Source organism: Pimephales promelas, chromosome 6, assembly GCF_988280905.1.
Source record: "Pimephales promelas chromosome 6, fPimPro1.hap1.1, whole genome shotgun sequence".
Classification (NCBI taxonomy): Eukaryota; Metazoa; Chordata; class Actinopteri; order Cypriniformes; family Leuciscidae; genus Pimephales; species Pimephales promelas.
This window is the reverse complement of record NC_142774.1, coordinates 16,627,444-16,648,422: the sequence shown is the minus strand read 5'-3', so window position 1 is coordinate 16,648,422 and position 20,979 is coordinate 16,627,444. Positions and strand designations below refer to the sequence as shown.

General features: G+C 37.0%; 2 protein-coding genes across 2 annotated transcripts; one reads left to right on the top strand and one right to left on the bottom strand.

Moving 5' to 3' along the window:
- Positions 1 to 1,777: 1,777 nt before the first annotated feature.
- On the bottom strand, positions 1,778 to 2,999 carry cldng (claudin g). Its single transcript, XM_039649538.2, has 2 exons — positions 2,840 to 2,999; positions 1,778 to 2,555 (listed from the first exon to the last, which is right to left on the bottom strand). The coding sequence occupies exon 2, from the start codon at positions 2,551 to 2,553 to the stop codon at positions 1,924 to 1,926; it is 630 nt and encodes a 209-aa protein (XP_039505472.1). The 5' UTR covers positions 2,554 to 2,555; positions 2,840 to 2,999; the 3' UTR covers positions 1,778 to 1,923.
- Positions 3,000 to 3,552: 553 nt separating this feature from the next.
- Positions 3,553 to 20,704, top strand: znf654 (zinc finger protein 654). Its single transcript, XM_039649539.2, has 9 exons — positions 3,553 to 3,713; positions 4,531 to 4,676; positions 6,178 to 6,259; positions 7,746 to 7,881; positions 7,995 to 8,197; positions 14,850 to 14,986; positions 15,166 to 15,307; positions 15,439 to 19,390; positions 19,474 to 20,704. The coding sequence occupies exons 1-9, from the start codon at positions 3,588 to 3,590 to the stop codon at positions 19,482 to 19,484; spliced, it is 4,935 nt and encodes a 1,644-aa protein (XP_039505473.2). The 5' UTR covers positions 3,553 to 3,587; the 3' UTR covers positions 19,485 to 20,704.
- Positions 20,705 to 20,979: the final 275 nt, after the last annotated feature.

The following is a 20,979-nucleotide window of genomic DNA, read 5'->3' as shown; positions in this document are numbered from 1 at the left end:
AGGGGCGTAGCCAGGACATTATTTCTGGGGGGGCCAGCTTGTGCCAGTCTTTTATTTGGGGTGGCACTTGATTGTCAAAAACTACTATTACTAAAACTCACACGCGGCTCGTCAGGCCATAAACAATGGATTGAACTCCCACTAATAATGTCTAATTGATAAATGTGCGAGTGCAATGCGTCATCATTATGTGAGGGGTTAGGGACCTTAACATGAGACAGGGATGTTTTTAGTGCAAATGACAAAAAGACACAATATGAATTGACATATTAGGCGATAATTTATTTAGGTAAACCATTGCATTTTAAGTGCAACATCCAATTATTTGTGATAATACAACAAGTTACAACGGTTGCACAAATCATGACTAGATCATGTAGTAACACTTGAGTCATTAGTTAGTTCCAATGATCTTCACTTTATAATACGGATCCAAATAATTGGTAATTCCCACAGAAGTATCTAGTAACACTTTCATCTGTGAGCTATTTACTAATTATTTGGATCTGTATTATAAAGTGAAGATCATTGGAACTAACTAGTAATGACTCAAGTGTAGCCTACCTTACATACAGTTAGGGGGATATACATGACTTAAAATGTGATATTGTCCGCACACCTCTTGCGTTTCGTCACACACCACAAGGTGTCACTGTGGCCTCAAAGCTTCAGCACTGCCACTCTGAGCTTAATTGCTCATGTCTGAGTTAAAACACGCCCCCTCATTAGCATAAGGAGAAAGAAATGTATAAATAAATAAATGTGAAAATAAATAAATGTAGACGTAAACACATAAATACATAAATGAATGTGGAAATAAATCAAAGTGGAAATAAAGAAATGTATAAATAAAAAAATAAATGTGTGAAAAAATACAATTATACAAAAATAAGGAAATACTCAATTATTTGTATATTTATTTATATATATATTTGTTTATTAATAAATAAATGTATTAATTTTTAATTAAGTCAGCTTTGGCATTCCATGCCATGTGCAAAGATGGCAGACAGTCCTTCTCCCAGGGCAATCTTCTAGGTTAACTCAAAATGCATGACACAGAAAAATCCCAGGTGAAAGACAGATAATATTCCATTTGAATGTAAGATGAAAATAAAAGCTTATGCTTGAAAAACAGTTGGTCACATAATTGACTGACTGCTAATATTCAACGTATATGTTAGAGTGTGTTACATTTGCGGTCTGCTTAAGGAATGTATAAAACAATGGGCACATTTTCAGAACAGGCATTCACAGTTCTATGCCATTAGTATAGTAGCTGTAAACAATAATGGAAAACATTTTACCTGAATTACAACCTTCTTGAGAAACTACTTCTCTTAAAACAGATGGAGGTTGCCATCTTATCTTTTAGTAGAAAAACAAATCACTGACTTCAAATCACTAAATGAGTCCTGCTCCATCAGAGCAACTGCCACTGAGATGAAAGGGAATTATATTAAGCTTTGTCTAGTCATGGAAATTTCATTTGTTTGTCTTTTGCAAACTGACAAAAATAATTCCCAAAAGCACAGGTTATTAATTGGAATTCAGAAGTCATTGGCAGAGTATAATAAAAACTGCAATTTTATTTGTTTCTCATTTCACAAAAGAAAAAAAAAAAAAATCCCTAAAGCACCGGTTACTGAATGGAATTGGCAGAATACAATACAAACCATTGCCAAATTTACCAATGCCATAATCTAGCTAGCCCACCCTGAAGGAAGCAGAAAAAAATAAGATAAATTCAAGTCATTACAAAACCAATACTGCCATCTGTTGGATAAAAACTTCCATTTTATTAGCTCAATAGTAAGTAATTGAGCAACAGGTTAAAATTCATAGTTTACAGGAGCTCACACAAACAGACATTTAAAAGGAGGGAAAACAGACATCAGTTGTCAGAAGTCAAACATTCTGCAGTCACACATACTCCAAGCGCGCTCTTCCATTTTGAGAAGCCGGCACATACCGCCCCCCACCGGACAGCCTTCCTTTTGGACAAGAACTGCAGAGAAGGCCTCCACCAACCAGCATGAGAACCGCTGCCCCCCAGCAGATAAAGATGGCTGCTCCCAACTCCCTCTTCTGAGCTTGGGCCACTAAAGGATTGTAGAAGTCTTCAATGACCCTATGGGCAGTCCAACTAGATGGCACCAAAGCCAAGACTCCTGCAGTGACAAAGGCAGCGCCTCCTACTGCAGCAACCCGAGCCTTTGCGAAACCATCTGCCAAGCAGTTAGTACATTTACCACCTGCAAAACTTGCAAATATGCCTACTAGACCAACAAGGGAAGCAATAATAAGGATAGCTCGAGAGGCTTGTAGGTCTTGAGGAAGAGCCAACATGGAGTCGTACACTTTACACTGCATTTGACCCGTGCTCTGAACCACACAGTTCATCCATAGTCCCTCCCACATGATCTGCGCTGTCACAATGTTGTTGCCAATAAAAGCAGTCACACGCCATAGAGGAATCGCACACGATATGATGATGCCCAGCCAGCCAAGAATGCCTAGTGTGGTTCCAAGAAGCTGTAATCCAGTAGACATGTCTGCAAGAAGAAGGAGAAGTCAAACCATATTATAGCCATGGTTATAGGTAGTTATAGCAGGTAGTTTTAGAAGGGCTTCAACCACTTCTTTGGTCTTGATGGGGACCTAACCAACCAGGTAAAAGCTGAACTCCAGCTTGACCCGCTTTAAAGCAGCAAGACCTACCCAGGGATGGTTCTAGCTTCCTGATTTATTGAAAAGTTAAGCAAAATTTCTTATATGTTACAAAGAGAAATATTTTCACCTGTCTGTAACAAAAATCTCCACGATAAACATCTCTTACCTGAGAACTTCCAATGATATTGAGCTTGCAACTTAAAACACCCACACCAATCAAACAAAAACGATTTTGACAAAATTCTGAAACAAGTACAAAATGCTTATGTGCAAGAAAACAATTATTTTAAAAGCCTTGATTCACGCCAACAAAAACTCCCTTGTGCTCCTTTAAGAAGTTATATTGCTCTAATAGCATGAATTGAATTGATTACTATCTATCAGTGATTGGCTGATTATCAATCAGTTTAATTACTGGTTTGTTTAGCACGCTGTACTGATAACGATGGCTTTTCATTATTAAACTATTCATTATTGGTACAGTGAATCATCAATTACTCCGTTATTTACATTTCGGCCTATGATTTACACATCTTATATTTCATAAACCTTATAAAACGCCCATGATCGTTAAACATGTTGGAGGCAGGAATATGGGAGTGTGAGTTTTTGGAAAACTTAGTTAATTAGAGAGACGATTAAAGCGATTTTGACAACTTATTTGTTTTGGTGTGTTTATTACAAAACAGAAAAAAAATATTAAGATTCTTACCTAACCAATCAAATATCCAGGGTGAGGATACACTCGGACTACCGTTTGATCGAAGGGGTCATCGGCCAATAACAAAGGAAACATTTAATGCTCACTAGGAACTGACAGGCCGTTCCACCAATCAAATGCTTCCGATGGGCTGTCCTTGCACTCACGTTAACATTCGTGGTCTCTGTTGTACGCGCTGGTTTAGACAAGCAGTATGGCGGAAGAAGAGAGTGAATTGGAGTTAGACAGGTTTAAGAAAGAACTGGAGACTTTGTTAAAGACTAGTGCAAACGACGAACGCGGACTTCAGAGCAAGACGTACTGTGAAAGGTTTTGCGAGGTAAGATGACACTGGAATGGACGAAAGCATTTGCAAGCTTTTTTAAAAAGCAAACAGAGATGTGCTAACCAGTGTTAGCAGCATGTCAGCAGATTCCCCTCCCCCAGTGTACAGCCACCGTGGCCCAACATTTACACAGTATTTTACCTTTCTGTCTACAGGTGTTTTAAAAATACCGTAGGAGTAGATCTCAATAGAGCTATTGATCATTTCCAATCACGATTTAGAGAGGACGTACGGTCACTTTCTCTCAGTTAGCTCCATTAGCCTAAAGTGGCTAACGGTTAGCATCCTTAAGTTGCATTCCAAAACAAGCAGTCTGCAGAAGATTTAAGCTTCTGTACTCTTCGTGCTATTTTATTATCCAGCGATTTTATGCAACCTTAAACGGGCAAACCTACTCTGAGAAATCATTATGCACGACTGTAGGGTGTTAAATGAAAGAATAACTCGATGCTGTCAGTGTTAGCAGTGTTTGATAATAGCCAATCTCTGTAAAGGTTGGTTTTAAACCTCTGGTTTCTTGCCAACAGTTATCCAGCAGATTTTAATTTCGAATGAAATGACTGCTAAATGAATAAATCCAGCCTCCTCTTTTAAAAAATAAACTTTTCATGCCATTTTGCGAAAGTTTGAATTATGTTTGTTTCGTAATTTGTATCCTGTCATGGACATGAATGGCAATGACTCCCATGATTATAAACAAACTCTAGAAGTCACCTGACAGAAATGCTTTCTATTTTTAGAAGCACATAGTGATAGTATTATATTTAGTCATTCTACTATTTCTGTTAAATGTCTCTCTTTTTTCTTTTAGTTGGTGGTGGAGCAAACCGGGCGATGGCAAGTGCCTCTTCCCCAACTCCAGGTGTTGCGGAGTGCCCTGTGCTCTTTTGTCCAGGGTGTGGCATCATTTCCTCCGGATTGTGAGCATGTACGCTACACGCTGAGTAGTCTGGCCCTGTGAGTCTGCACTTCTGCTTTTGCCATGATATAGAAAAAAGACAATATATTTGTATTTATTCTAAGTTAATTCTTTAAGACATTCTGTAAGACTTTTTTTTTCATCTTTGGGACACAAATGAAGATATTTTGATAAAATATCCATTCAAAATGGTTGTTGCTTGGAGTCATAGACTGACCGAAATCGCTCAGGTTTCATTAAAATATCTTAATTTGTGTTCGGAAGGTGAACAAAAATCTTACGGGTTTGGAATGACATGAGCGTGAGTAATTAATGACAGAATTAAAACATTTTAGTGAACTAACCCTTTCATCGAAATTAACTTGCCATCTCTCTTGCATCAACTTCCCTGATGATGTGTTTACCGGAGCAAGTGTGCGCCGAAAACTTCTGATTCTTACACATTTTGACATTGTGATAATCATAAATACAATCGGCAGAAGTCAAAAGCTAAATGTAGGCTATAAACGAGCTACACCATGGTCGAATGTCACCGTCACTAAGCTACTCTTTCAGTCTTTATTTAAAAACATTTTCCCTCAATGTCTGAGTTGTAATAGTTTGCAAGAGCGTGATTATACAGGCAATGAGGCTGTGAAAGCGAACTAGGGATGAGTTTACCTGTTCTGCTGATGGTGTGATTTAGCCACTTGTTAGCAACTGTATTTTACAAGACAAGTAAAAGATTTGGCAAATCACAAGAGGATATTAATGATGTATTTTATATTGTAGAATAAAACATGAAAGAATCTTAAGTTTGTGTTCACCACAGACCTTATTTCAAACATTTAGTCAAAAACTCATTCAAAAAAAGGGCTAAAATGCAAACTCGTTTCTGGGTTTTGGCCTACAGAATTAAGTCATCCCTCCATCAATCTATAACAAACATACCCTACATTTCTTCTTGTTCTAGAAGCAGTTTAACTTTTATATATGTCACAATAGGAAAGAAAAGACTTACACAAGTTCTTCCGTTTCATGCTGACTTGACAGGTGCTGTAAAACTTAAAGGGTTAGTTCACCCAAAAATGAAAATTAAGTCATTAATTACTCACCCCCATGCTGTATCAACCCCGTAAGACCTTTGTTTGTCTTCGGAACACAAATGAAGATATTTTTGATTTATATTTGAGGTGGATCAGTGCTACATAGCATGTCCTGCAGTTTAGCAACAGTAGACTGTATTTTACTGTTTACTTGCACATAGAAAAATTGTCTGATCAGGTCTTCTGATCGGCCTTTAGACCATCGATTCAACTATATGAAGTTGTTATCGGACTATAACGATTGTCCACATCAAAAATTACAAACATAAAGATAACTATAAAATTAAAATTATATCGTCCAGTGGAGTGATTCCAACTATATCGTTACTCCACCTCCTAATATAAAACTAATCTAGTCTGAAGATATAAAAGTGGCTAAAATGCTTACCGTATTGTTTATTGGTGCAACAGGTTTTAAAGTGAATAATTACAGTCTTGACATTTTTTTTTGCAGGAGTATCTTTGAACTGCTGTTGTTCTTTGGAAAAGATGAATTCATTGAGCATCCTTTAAAAGATATTCTAGACTCCTTCCAGGTAATCACATGACATCAATCCTATTATTCTTGGGAAGTATCATGTAGAATTCTGTCCTTTAACTAGGGCTGGGCAAAAAAATCGATTTTTCGATTAATCGTTTTTTAGAAATGTGTTCGATTCAAAATCGATTCTCAACGGCTGGAATCAATTTTTTCCATATAAAGGGCTCGCGGACGCGGTGCTGCATCTTCTCGTTTCTCTGCACTAATCAAGCGCTGCAGCTGTCGATACACACACGCGTTTAGGAGTCGTGACATGACGGAATATTCACTTAACAATCGGACCAGCATTGCATCGTAACCTATGATCGTAACTAACGTTTATCATTTTCACGTCTTTTTGAGTTTTACAAGCAATGTTAAACCATCCCGTGCTCGCGCACTCTCAGAGATGTCTTTCACTGCGTGTACAGTAACGTTACAGCCTAAATCTGCCTCACAAACAGCTCGCCAGAAACAAAAGTTTTATCCCTGGATTATATCACTTTAACAGTTAAAACACGCGACATTATGTCAAAACTCTGGTCTTGGTGAGTAACCTCCTAAAGACAGTCGGTAATGTCTTAAATTAGCATTAAACGCGTGTGACAGAAAGTTAATGAAACAGTAATGGATTCGCGTATAGTTGGATAATGGATAGTTCTTAAAGTGAACGCAGCCATTTGTGTCAGTCATTAATTCTGTTGTCATAACAACAGAATATAGTATTAATTGTAACCAATCAGAATGAATAGCCTTTGTATTTAATTCAGTCTGGACTAAAAAGACTATCCAGTGTTATTTTACATTGGATTACTTTATTCAGTTTCTGTAGTATATCTGACATACCCAAAAAACTACCCCAAAATGTCTCTTAATTTGTGTCTTTATTCTATTGTATTTATTTGTGCTACTTTTTTCAATTTAATTCAAAGATTGAAATCAAGCTTCCATACATAAACTCTTAAAACAAAAATAAACAAAAAATTACATTACCATTTAGGTAAGATCAATGTAAAAAAAAAGTCTAAATATTTATATATTTATTTATCTATATCTATCTTAAACATAAAATAACATGATACTGTTTGATCAAGCTGTGCGACTGTTCTGACTTTTTTTGCATATTGCATCAAAATCCTGTTTATTCTCTGTATGCATTTAGTGTACCTAAAATAAAAAGAGTTTTATATACAGGTTTATGGCTCTTAATTTCCTTGTATTAATTAACCACTAGTAAACTTATGTCCACTGTTCTTTTTTATAAATATAGGATTTGTATTACATCTTCATTATAGTCGAATCAGGAATCAAATCAGGAATCGAAATCGAAAATTGAATCGAGAATCGAAATCGAATCGAACTGAGAGCTTGTGAATCGAAATCGAATCGAAATTGAAATGTGAATCGATACCCAGCCCTACCTTTAACCTTTCAGTGGTTATCTTGTTGTCACTCTTATGTTTCCATTAATATGGCTTCATGTTTTTTCTTGTCTATTCTAGGACTGCTATGCGAGCCTGGTAAGGCACCAGAATGTTTACCTTCTGCAGGTTAGGCATATTATTAAAGATGGAGGGCCATGGGCAAACCCTGTACTTCAGGCCATTCTCAAGGATTCAGAGCTACCACAAGAAGATGGTAAGTGTATCGAGCTTTTGTTTAAAAGGAGTGTATGTTGATCAAGTGATCTTTACCTTGAATTTCCTAAACTGTTGATTATTATCATTTTTAATTGCTGTTTTTGTTCGCAGTGGACAAGTATCTGAGTTCAGAAGTATCCATTTTCTTTGAGCTACGTTTGCGATACCTGGTGGCATGTGAGAGGCTTCCGGAGGCCTTGGCACTGACAAGGAGATGCATCCGGCACTCTGTTGTAGGGAGGCATCTCTATTTCAAGCAAGCCTACCTCATCTGCCTTCGGAGAGCTTCTCTTTGTGAGCGCTTGTACAAGGAGGTGAGTGAGAAATTATCTTGGTGTGAAACAGACCATATACACAGTCCACTTTTTTTTTTGGCACTCTGCATACCAGAACAATAGCAAAGATTCTCCGTTCCCTTGTGGTAAATAGGACTTCTGAATTTTCTGGACTTTTTTGTGTTTACTAGTTGTGCATTAAAGTCCTGCCTTGAAATGATTTGCCCTGGTAGGTTATGTATTAATAGAGCTTTTGGTAACGCTTTCTATGAAGTCCATGCTTATAATGAATTACAGCTCCTTTTTTTTATATTTAAGTATTACTAAATATATGTGATGCGATCTGGGAAAACCCACCACATGGTGAAATTTGATATTGACTTTACAGTACACATATAAAACATATCTGTTTTTATTTCTTTTATCGTTTGTCTGTAACAAAAGTTGTGGTTATCTGAAGTCGGCTGATTGAAATGATTTTCAGAAACAGAATTTTGAGAAGAACAGGTTAAATTAACTGTCACATCCTGCTAGAGGGATGACTGGCGCTCTTTTTCTATTGCCTTTTTTTCCATATCACATATTTTAGTAATCATCATAGATTAGGTATCATTTCAAACTCAAAATTCATTCTGTGAAAACTGTTTTGAAATTGGACGATTGAGAGGTGAGCAAGGTCTTTTTAAGCGAGCAGCTTCAGACTCTGTTGTTCTCTTGTGCTCCGCATTATGGAATGCCAAAGCTGACTAAATTAAAAATAAATAAATACATAAATAAATATACAAAGAAATGTAAAAAAGCAAAAATACATAAATAAATACATAAATAAATATACAAAGAAATGTAAAAAAGTGCATATAAATGAGTATTTATACTTTTATTTCCATATTTATGTATAATTGTATTTTTCCACACATTTATTTATTTATTTATTTATACATTTATTCATTTATTTATTTCAACTTTTATTTATTTCCACATTTATTTCAGTATTTATGTTTTTATGTCTACATTTCTTTATTTTCACATTTATTTATTTCTATATTTATTTATTTCCACATTTCATCATTTCCACATTTATTTATTCCAACATTTCTTTCTCCGTATGTTAATGAGGGGGGCGTGTTTTAACTCAGACTTTAGCAATCGAGCTCAGAGTGGCAGTTCTGAAGCCTTGAGGCCACAGTGACACCTTGTGGTGTGTGACCAAACGAACCGCAAGAGCTGTGCAGGCAATATCACATTTTAAGTCATGTATTTCACCCTAACTGTATAGGCTATATAGGGTTAACAGATACTTGGACATGAAAGCTCATGAAAGTATCCACTATTAATAACAATGTAGGCCTAAACGTGGTGGATAGGGCTGATAGCTTGCGTTTATTGTCGATGAGACTCGCACACCAGCGCACAGTTCACTGACTCCCACCCAAGCATATTGATCAAGTTTGAAACACGACTCAATACGCGGTTTCCATCCGCGTTTCCTAATTTCGTATGCATAACAGATGACAATTCAAATGTTTAAAACAAAACCCATCGATCCTGCTCAGATACTGATTAATCACAAGACAAGACATATAGCCTACATTTTGAATTATTCTAAAATCAAACGCAGCCAGCCACGCTTCTCACGCCATGCATTCTGTATTAAGATTTTGACTTTTAATGACTTTTGTTAATTTGAATTTACTGATAACAGCCATAGTGCCTTATTATTATTATAACTGAGTAGTTTATCAATTAAATATAAGAACTTGACATGATGATGTACAGCCTAGCCTACCTATTATTAAGGTTTGGGTTGATATAAAATCAATTTACAGGGGGAAATATCACCACGACCACGGGCACGACCGGTGCTGTTTGAATGAGCAGGATGCGTCTGTGCTCCAATGCATGGCGTGAGATGCGTGGCTCACTGCGTGTGAGTGAGCCACTTTTATTTGATTTAAGAATAATTCAAAATTGATGACTTGTGATTAATCAATATCTATCTAAGAGCAGCATCTAAAGGGTTGCGATTTAAGCATTTGAATTATCACCTGTTATGCATCCGAAGTTAGGAAACGCGAATGTAACCGTGGACGTTTCAAACTCATTGATCAATATGCTTGCGCAGCGTGGTAGTCAGTGAAATGTACGCTGGTTTCTCTCCGTGTTCTGCGCTGGGGTGCGAGTCTCATCGTCAATAATCACAAGCCAAAAGCAAGCAGTCAGCTATCATATTCATGTGTTAACCCTATATAGCCTACCCTACATACAATTAGGGTGATATACACGACTTAAAATGTGATATTGCCTGCACAGCTCTTGCGTTTCGTTTGGTCACATTCCACAAGGTGTCACTGTGGCCTCAAAGCTTCAGCACTGCCACTCTGAGATCGATTGCTCATGTCTGAGTTAAAACACGCCCCCCTCATTAACATACGGAGAAAGAAATGTTGGAATAAATAAATGTGGAAATGATGAAATGTGGAAATAAATAAATATAGAAATAAATAAATGTGAAAATAAAGAAATGTAGACATAAAAACATAAATACTGAAATAAATGTGGAAATAAATAAAAGTTGAAATAAATAAATGAATAAATGTATAAATAAATAAATAAATAAATGTGTGGAAAAATACAATTATACATAAATACGGAAATAAAAGTATAAATACTAATTTATATGCACTTTTTTACATTTCTTTGTATATTTATTTTTGTATTTATTTATGTATTTTTGCTTTTTTACATTTCTTCGTATATTTATTTATGTATTTATTTATTTTTAATTTAGTCAGCTTTGGCATTCCATACCGCATCACACCACACGATTATGCTGTATAAAAACAAATAAATAAAAACTTGCGTGCCGTTGTAGTTTACACAGTACTGGCAGGACATGGATTATTTTGATAGGCGAAACTGTCTCTGTAGTATTAAGAGAAGAAGAGTTTTTGTTGTTTTTTGCCCCTCTGCTGCGCCATACGTGTTCTTAAAGAGAAAGACGTTTTCAGCTTGCCAGTATAAATCGCTATTTTTCTGCACTAAACTAGTGAATTTTCCCAAGATATATTCAGACATGATAAACAAGATTTTATAGAATAATACATTTATTTAAAAAACAAAATTTTGACAAAATACTGACATTCCATCTGTGTTTAGACCTTACTGAAAACGTACCAGCGCGACATCCGACAGGTTTTCCTAGATCACATCATATATTTATAAGGATTCATTAAGACTTATACTGGTTTATAAGAACAGTTATAGTTGCATTTAGATAATTTTTATAATTAAGTCATTGATTTGTTTTTCAATTTTTTCAGTACAGTGAAACATTTGACTTATTTACTTGTAAATGTAACTTATGAACAATAATTCCTGTTATAAATACAAATATTTTGGGGGGAAAAAAACCCACAGAACTCATTAGCAAATAGTTGTTTTTTTTATTGTATGTTTCAATGTCGCATACTAGTAGCCTAGTAATACCAGACTCTCCTACTTCACTTTGCTTTGTACACAGAGTCTGGAATGGCATAATAGAGAAGTGTTTTCTCTCTCGCTAGGGGGCGCTTCTCTGAAGTTTAAAATCATTGGTTACCCGTAAGCCAATCAGATAAATGTATTTATGACGTATCTTATGCGCCGGTTTTTATGATGTTGATGTGTTTCCAAGCAATACCATGGATCAAATGAGTGAATTTGGAACGGTTACTTATATTTTTTAAAGATTAAAAATAAAATGACAGGACATCGTATGTCAAAAAGAAGGATACATAAAATAAAACGGAGAGAATGATATTGACCGAATGACCAAAGATATGATATTGATTTCAGAACTGAAGCTCATTCTTCCCAATATACGTTCATTAAAGGTAAGAAGGTGGAGTGTGTGGAAAGTTATTAATATTTAGGGAGTATTATTTACAATAAACTGCATTTTGATGTGAATACCAGAAAGAAGTCTGTCAGTTTTATTCAACAGTTATTCTAGGGGTAATGAATTTTTTGCACTGCTCTTGCTATAGAACGATCAAAGATGAAGAACAATTTATACAAATATTAATTTATCCCTTGTACACTCAGATTGTTAAATACTCGGAATGGTATATATTAATATTTTAAATTTATATGTAGCCCACTGTTGTGTGTTCTTATTTGTATTGTGGTGTATATTTTTATGTGCTTATTCCGCTGGATACAAATATCTTAATAAAGTTGAGCATGAACTAACGTTACTTCAAAATACACAAATCATAAAACATAAAAAATAAACATAAACAATGACGGCTTAGTGAATGGTGACATGAGAGAAGTACAGAAGATCACAGGATCAATAACATCCCGCCAGATTGCCTGAATCCATTTCCGTCGAACTTCATCGACAGGGAACTGACGAGGGAAGGAATGAAAACGACAGGTATGGATGCTTTTGGGAATAACAAAAAAAGATCTGTACGCAACAACTCACTAGTTGCCTGCGGCGCTATCTGTTATGAATGGAGCGGAAGAAGATTACCACGACAATTGCGTATTTCCGGTCCCAAATACGGAAGTTGTGAGAAAGGTCTATTCCAACCTGCTATAAACAATACCATGCATATGGCTGAGATATACATAATTGATAACTAATTGGTACAGCAAACAAGCGTCCCTGGAATTGTTTTTGGCTGCACGATTAATCGAATTTTAATCACGATCACGATTTTGGCTTTCCACGATCAAATTCGCGTGACCGAGCGATATTTAAAATGCGTCATTCCATTCACAGAACGCTCTTTTTTTTTTTTTTTTTTTTTGCAAAGCCAATCTAGCGCTCTGTAAACCACTGTCTGATCACGTGCCTCCACGAGGTCCAGTGCGCAAAGTGAACTGAACAAGAGAGACGAGTGCCCAAGCACGCTCAAGTGCGCGAAGGATAGCATCCTCGAAATTACGGCTTCTGAGGACCCTTCCTTGACATAGAGAAAAACCTTGAGTGTGACACGACAGCGACAGCATGCGAGAGATACCGGTTGTGTCTGAGACTGAGTGACAGTGCGCGCGAGAGACCGAGTGTGAGCATTAGTAAAAACTTGCCAGATTTATTCAAATATGCATTAAATATTGAAGAATATTAATATTATAATGCATATGTCATATGGTGTATATATGTGTATATCGTGTACATATGGTGTATAAATGCTCCTCTCTCGAGTTATTTTTTTCTAGCTGACTAACGAGTTAATGTGGGTTTTCTGAGGTAAATATGACGATACATGACATTGATTACAAGCTGTTTAACTGACGTCTTTCCACGGTTGAAACGCTGATTGAGCGAATCAATGTGACATGATATGGATTTCGATAAGTTGTACTCTATCTTTTAACACACTTTCAGATGCTCATTCATGTTTATTTTGCGCTGTAGCTGGTATTATTAAGCCGGAAGAGAGATCAGCGCTGCTGCTTCTCTTGAGCTGCGCCAGAGCGATCTGACGCCACAGCGCCAAAACGTTATTTATGTTTTTGAATTTCTAATGAAAATGGATGTAATTTGAAAATTGAGACTTTGTTTCGTATCAATAGTAACAAAGGACAAAGATTATTGCGTTTTTTTTTTTTTTGTTTTTTTGTTTTTTTGTTTTGTTTTTTTGGATGCGCGCAGCCGCGATACAATGTTCCATTCATTCAAATGAAACAGGATGGCTAATTGATTCTTGAGATTTAAGAATCGATATCGGTTTGTAAAAATGAGAATCGATTAATATCGAGAAATCGATATTTATTACCCAGCCCTAATGCTAATGGTCTTGTCCACTTCAATGGTGTATGCTAAGCTATCCTAAAAGTGGTACCGCCAGAACCGGAGATAGCTGAATGGATTCAATAATGTTAAAACTCAATAGTTTAACTCTGGAGGAGTTATAAAATGAGCCTATTTCCAAAAAAGTCGAGTATCTCTTTAATGTAAAGAATTGCAAATAATTCAATGGAAAATGTAATTTACTTACCAATCAAACAATTACTTGACAATCAGAATGTGTGCTGAATAACCTATTTGTAAGTTGGAATCCAGCCTTCTCACTTTACTGCTGCATTCCAGGTGTCACATCGTTTTTTTTTTTTTTTTTTCATTTTCTAAAGTAGCTTAGTTGTAGTTTAATTACAGGTTTAAATAATCGCAATCCGACTGTTCATTAAGCGCCTTACGCCAATGTTTTGAATGCTCTCGCCAGCTAACCGGAAATGTCCAAAGGGCAAAGATGTCACTTCCCTAAAATAACAAATAGCTGTTGAAATGGTCTATGGGAACTGGAGCTGCAGTGACTTTTTCAATCAGCTCTTTTATTGATAAGAGGGCTAGTGTGAAGTTGGCCATTCAACTGAACAAATAAATTTTCTGAAATAAGTTTAAAAAACAAATAAATAAAATAAATTATACAAAGTATAGGGCATGCAGTTGTCTCCATGATTATTACATATTTTTTTACTGTAAGTCAATGCAATATCACAGGAAATACGCTTTTTTGTGGTCTGTTCAGGTATAGGAACGTAGTGTGTTGTTTGTATATAAACACAGCTGAAGCTATATATATAGAGAGACTTGAAAGATTGTGACTCCAAAAATGATTTTTTTTTTTTTCTGAGATAATGGAAGATCACCATATTTCATGAGCAATGTCAAAAATTACACTCGTTTTCTTTTCTAAAGATGGCAGATATCGATGGGAAGGATGCCGTAGAGATACTCTGCATGATGGAGAATGAAGAGAACGATGAGACTGTTTTGATGCTGAGTAAAGGCTTCCTATCTCAGAAGCTCCAGATTGGAGACATGTACTACCTTTGGTGGGTCTCAATAGCTCCATAAACATTTAGAAGGGGAATTGTTTTCAGTGTATTGCCCCTCTTTTTAGCATTTTATATTTTTACTCAGTTATTGCAACAACCTGAACAGAAGATAGTGTTGAGGTTGCAGAAAGTTACATTCTCCTTTTTTTCTTCCATATTTATTTTTTTCCTTAAAGGGATTTGGTCTTCATATGGAGCAGACTCTACTTGCGGTTGAACCTTTCTAAACAGAACTTCCTAGAGGAATGTAGAGGAATGGTATTGTCAGTCACCAACGTAAAAGCGATTTTCCCATTTATGAAGGTGATTTTGGCAGAGGTAAGATATTATTTTATCAAAATGTATTGTATTAAACTTGTAATTGTAGACATAGACAAAAATCTACGCAAATATATGTCAATATGTATGGAATGATCTTTTAATAATGGCAATAAAATATTTATTTTCAGCTTGGAAAAGATGGTCTTGGGATTTGTTTGGAGCTTTGTGTACGAGCCTTGCAGACTGACCTTAAGAATGATCCAGTCACCAAGTCCCTCATCTACAAAACCATTGCATACCTACTTCCTAATGACCTTGAGGTCTGTAGGGCTTGTGCGCTGCTAGTTTTCTTCCTAGAGAGAACTGTTGAGTCATACAAGAATGTGTTCCTCCTATATACTCACCCTGATCAAGAGTATCATGCAGACACCAGTCTTGTGGGTAACAGTGTACGCTTTGAGGTTCTCCAGATCCTGAAAAAAGACCTGTACTTTGACCCTGAGTTCTGGAGCATTGTCAACATCGAGGCAAACTGTCTGAAGCTAATGAGTGATAAGGTCGGTAAAGCAGCCTTATGTGAAATCATGCAAAAGGACAAGTGGATTCCAAGTTACTGTATGAAAGGATATTGTCAGTGTCACACAGACAACACAGACAGGACTATAAATAAAGCAGAGAACCATACAAACCGAAATGACCAGGAAGCAGATTCATTGAAAACATGGGTTAATTCTGCCTCAGAGGAAGCATCCTCCAAACCTCCAGGCAAAAGGCGGGGGCGGAAGCCAGGGACGCATCTTGTTAAAGATTCAGAAGCCTCTCCAGTTCGACGTTCATATAGGCAATTGGACTTGGCAAAGAATCACACCAGGCAACTTAATAGCAGGCGTCAGAGACTACTTTCCCGACAGACAGAGATGCACACTCTAAAACGCAAGGGCAGGAAACCACAATGGCTTTTGGACCAGTTAGCTGCCCAAGCAGAAAATGGTGAACCTCGACAGGCCAAGAAACCAGGAAGGAAACCAAAGCAGTCAAATATTTTGACGGAGATTTCACTTGAGACAGCAATCAGTGAAGTGACAATGAAATTTTCATATCCTGATAATGAAGTTGACCTCTCTTCTGATGTTCAGACTTCACAGATTTCCACTGAGACACTTAATATCACTGAAAGCAGTACTAACAAAATTCAAGAGAATTTGAAATGGCCTGACAGTAATGCGTCTCTTATTGAGTTACTATCAGCAGAATCTACTCCATGTACCAAAAAAGACTTCATGGTACGGGAGGAGATTGTTTTTCGGGAACAAGGCCTTTCTATGGTTCGAAAATTCCACACATATTCAAGACAAGCTGAATTTGAAGGAATATCAGTTGACTGTAAAGTAATATCAGATCGAGATAAAGAATTTCATCTGGACCATAATGAATCCAAACAAGAACCACAGTCTGCTGGGCAACAGTTTGAACCTACAGAGAGCCTGGGAGCTGCAACGCAGGATAGAAATGCAGTGGAAAGCATGGTTACACCAATCCCAGCTGTAAATGTGGAAACAACCACTCCAGTTGAAGCCATTCTTGAGCCAGTTAAAGATCCAAAAGTAAATAGCGAGTTATCAGTTCCCCAAGATGCAGACACTAAATATCCAGACTACGGTCCTTACAGTCCTATTAGTCCTGCAGAAAATATTAATGTTGATCTTTTACCAGAAGTGACAACTGACACCAGAGCTGACACCATTTCTGTACCTCATAGTACGCCAGAAAACATGACGGTTCTTCATGAGGATGCTCCTCCAGTTCTTACTAAAGAGACAATGCTCCCCGATGGAACAGTGGCTACTTTTAGTGAAACTGAGATTGACACTCTTGACACTAAAATTGTGCCTGAGAGGACGAAGGTGCCAGTGGTGCCATCAAGGCCTGTGGAGACATCGCCAGATATGCATGCAGCTGCTGATGGTCTAGTCTCTGACCTTATCCCCGCAAGTGATGCAAGTTGCCAGCTTTCAGTTACCTGCAGCCTTTGCAATAAAGAAACCAAAAACCCACACATTCTACGTCATGCACTGTGGCATCACCGAATTGACAGAAAGTGCATGTTCTGTCACAAACGTTACACTCATGGGCGCAGCCCTTCAATCCATTTTAAAGTGCACATTCAGGAACTGAAAAAGTCTAATGGGCTTTTTAGTGAAACTGGGAATACCACAGAGACTGCCTCACAATGTGCCCAGAAGAGACTGTTTAAACGGGTGAAGAATAAGTTTAGAAACCTCAAAATGAGGTTAAACTGCAGTTTGAACATCACAGATTTGCACAAGGAAGGGCAAAGCACAGAGCCTAAGGTTAGATTGCGGACAAGGTTGGTCAAGAATTCAGATCCTCTAAGTACATCGGATGAACAAAAGGAGAAGGTTTGCAAGGTGAAGACAAAATGTCTAAGGAGGGTTTTAGCAAAGAGATCTCAGCCCACAGATGAGAACAAAAAGTTTTTCAATGTGAAACTAGCAAGGAAGAGACCAAAGGCTATGCAAGCAGAAACTCCAGAGGACAAACAGTTGGATTCCAATGGAAACTCGGCTCATAGGGTAAATGGAGTGATCAGAAAGAAAAGGAAAGTTAAGAGTGTGCCTGAGACAAATACCTCAAATAAAAAAAATCAGACATCATTACCACAAGATAACAAGAAGAAAATTAAGACATCATTACCACAGGACAACAAAGAGAAAATTGAAACATCATTACCACAGGACAACAAAGTGAAAATTGAGACATCATTACCACAGGACAACCAAGAGAAAATTGAGACATCATTACCACAGGACAACCAAGAGAAAATTGAGAATGCAGAATGTGCAAAAAGTCAGAAAGACGGTGTCAAGACTGAATCTAAGAATGTAGGACAAAGAAAAGACAAGAGCAAGTCAAAAATTAAAAGAAAAGATGAAATTGTGATCTCTAGGCTAAAAAAGATGATGATTACTCCTGGAGACCAAAAAGAGGGCGGAGAAGCTATAAAAAGGAGGAAGATTACAATTAGTCCAGAAGACAGTTCTGAGAATCAGGAACCCATAGACAATAATACAGAATTTAAGGAAATAAATATGGTGGGGTATAAAAATGGGTCTCAGACAAAGTCCAAACAGCCTTCCACACCATTCCAGGGAAAAAGAACTGGTGCATCTACACATGTTAGATGCCCTGTGGAGATTTGTACATTCACTGCCAAGTCAATCCTTGTCCTTTCACATGTGCTGTCACACCACCATGGCGACAAGAAGGCGCTTCTGTTCTTTTTCAATTTTGGAAAGGAAAAATGTCTTTTCTGTTGCAGAAAGATATATAATCCCCAGCATTTTTTTGACCATGTGATATGCCACAGAGGTGAGCTGAAGTTCCCATGCTACCATTACGGCTGCAAGGAAAGGTACCAAACACGTACAGAACTAAGTGAGCACATGTTAGTCCATCATCCATTGAGAGCGATGTGCTGCTTTCCTGGTTGCTGTATGCAAACTGAGACTATTTTGCTCCTTTATAAGCATGAAAGAACACATTATAGGCTGGATACAAATTTGGGAATAAATTCATTCCCCAAAGATTCTGAACCAACAAGGCATGGAGGCCCTCAAATTCTGGAAGGTAGTATGGAGGCAGTAGCAAATTCTTCAGTCAATCAACCGATTCAGGATGCAGCCAAGTGCAAGGGCCCTACATCTGCAAATCAAGATGATGATGAAAAGCCTTTGGTCCTCAATAAAAGTTCTGTTAGCTACAGTAGCAAGAACCCTAGCCTTGTTAATGGGCACAGTGAGAGTAACAAAGAAGTTTCTGCCAAAACTTCAGAGCCAATCGTTAAAGAGAAGGAACCACTGGTTTCAGGAAAACCTGCAAATAAACAATTCATTCGACCCCTTCCCTCAGCTTATCTAGATGAGTCGTACATTAGCATGCCAAAACGCTGGAAGGAACCCCAGGTAGGCTCAAAGTTATTGGGCTCAGTGTCAAAGCCAGAAATACTTCCTACCAGGCAACGTTGCTCTCGATGTTTTGAGTGTTTCAACAGTGAGGAAGAGCTGCAAACACACAAGGATAAATGCACATCCCTCTTTGGTTTTGATTCGGATGATGAAAGTAAGTACCTATTTGTTAATCATTTTAAGGTTATTTGAATTTTTGCAGTTTGTTACAATTTTTTTTTTTTTTTGTCATTATAGGTGCTACCTGAAGAGAAGCAGGCCTTTCTACTGGGAAAACTGCTAAATGCTGCTGTAGGCCAACAGCGTTCTTACGTGTGCTGAACAACTTTGTCAGCATCTCAAAACTGAACTATATTGAGATCCACATGGGAAACGAGTTATGCCTCCTTGTAGTCTCATATGACCGATCAGCTGCTTTATTTTAGAGCATAGGTCTGTTATCTCGTTTAAAGTTCTGATGTTGAAAATTCTTTTTGTTAATAATTTTTTTTATATTTCTTTTGTTTAACTTAATCATCTGATACTAAGCGTTCTTAGTAAAATAGTAAGGTTGTCTTTCTATAAAATGCACAGCAGATTCTTGTCAATATTTGTCATCGCTTTCTGTCAAAGAGCTTAGTCTGTTCTCTCATTTTGGCTTGATTTTTTTTTTTTTTTTTTTTTTTTTCAATTCCTGGTAATGAGAGGCAACCATAACACTACAAGAGGATTTGGTCAGTCTTTCTATTCAGGGTATATACCTTCTTTAGAAAGCACACAATGTTATGCTCAGTCTGGCATTTAGTGGAAGGTTTAACTTTACTGTTTTGTGACAGAAGGTCAGGTGTCTACCAGTGTTACATGGTGCTTTATGAGCAGAGGTTCTGGATATAGATTCATGGGGCACTCAAAGTATTGCAAGCACACTATAAACATTTTCTTTTCTTTTTTTAACCTTGATATGTGAACCATTGTAAATTCTCACTGATTGCATATGTTGCAAATGTCATCAAGTTGCTTCTGTTTAAGTCAGTGATCACTTGAGAAGAGTTAAAGACACCCAGTCTTTAAATGACAGACTGACTTCTGTTGGGATCAGAAGAACTGTTGGCTTATAACAGCAAGCTGGTGCTGCTGGGAAGGCCTAGTCTTTACAACTTCAGATATCCATGTTAATGGAGGAGTGTACATGTGCCACAAAGCCTCACCGAACATTTTCATGACATATTCTAAAGGACTGCTCTTTAAGCAACAAAAAATAAAAAATAAATAAATACATTTAAGGGGAGGACTAATTTGTGTCTCAAATAGAGGCATGTTTAAAACTGTTCTATTTATGAGCAGTGACAGTCTTATTTATTTTTTTCTTTTTTTTTTTTGTATCTTCTGTAAATGTTTCAAGAGTGTAAATTGTATATGATTGGATTGGGCCACTGGGTTTATATATTGAGAGCTTTTTTGTCCTAATTAATAAACACATTTTAGGGGGCTTTGAGTTTGTTTGTTTATTGTAAACAGACATGGATTCTTTGGATATCGTTGGCATGCCCAAATGGGGAAAAATGCAGATATTACTTTACTTTGTCTTTACTTTACATTACAGACAGAATGGTGCCCATAATATTTTTATTTTATATTACCCGTTTATGTGATGTGAACATTTTCATTTCATTTGAATTATCTACAGTTTGCTATGTCTCCGTCCACGGGAGGCACTGTTCACTGTTTAGACTACGTTACTCTTAGGTAAGTACAGTGTTGCCA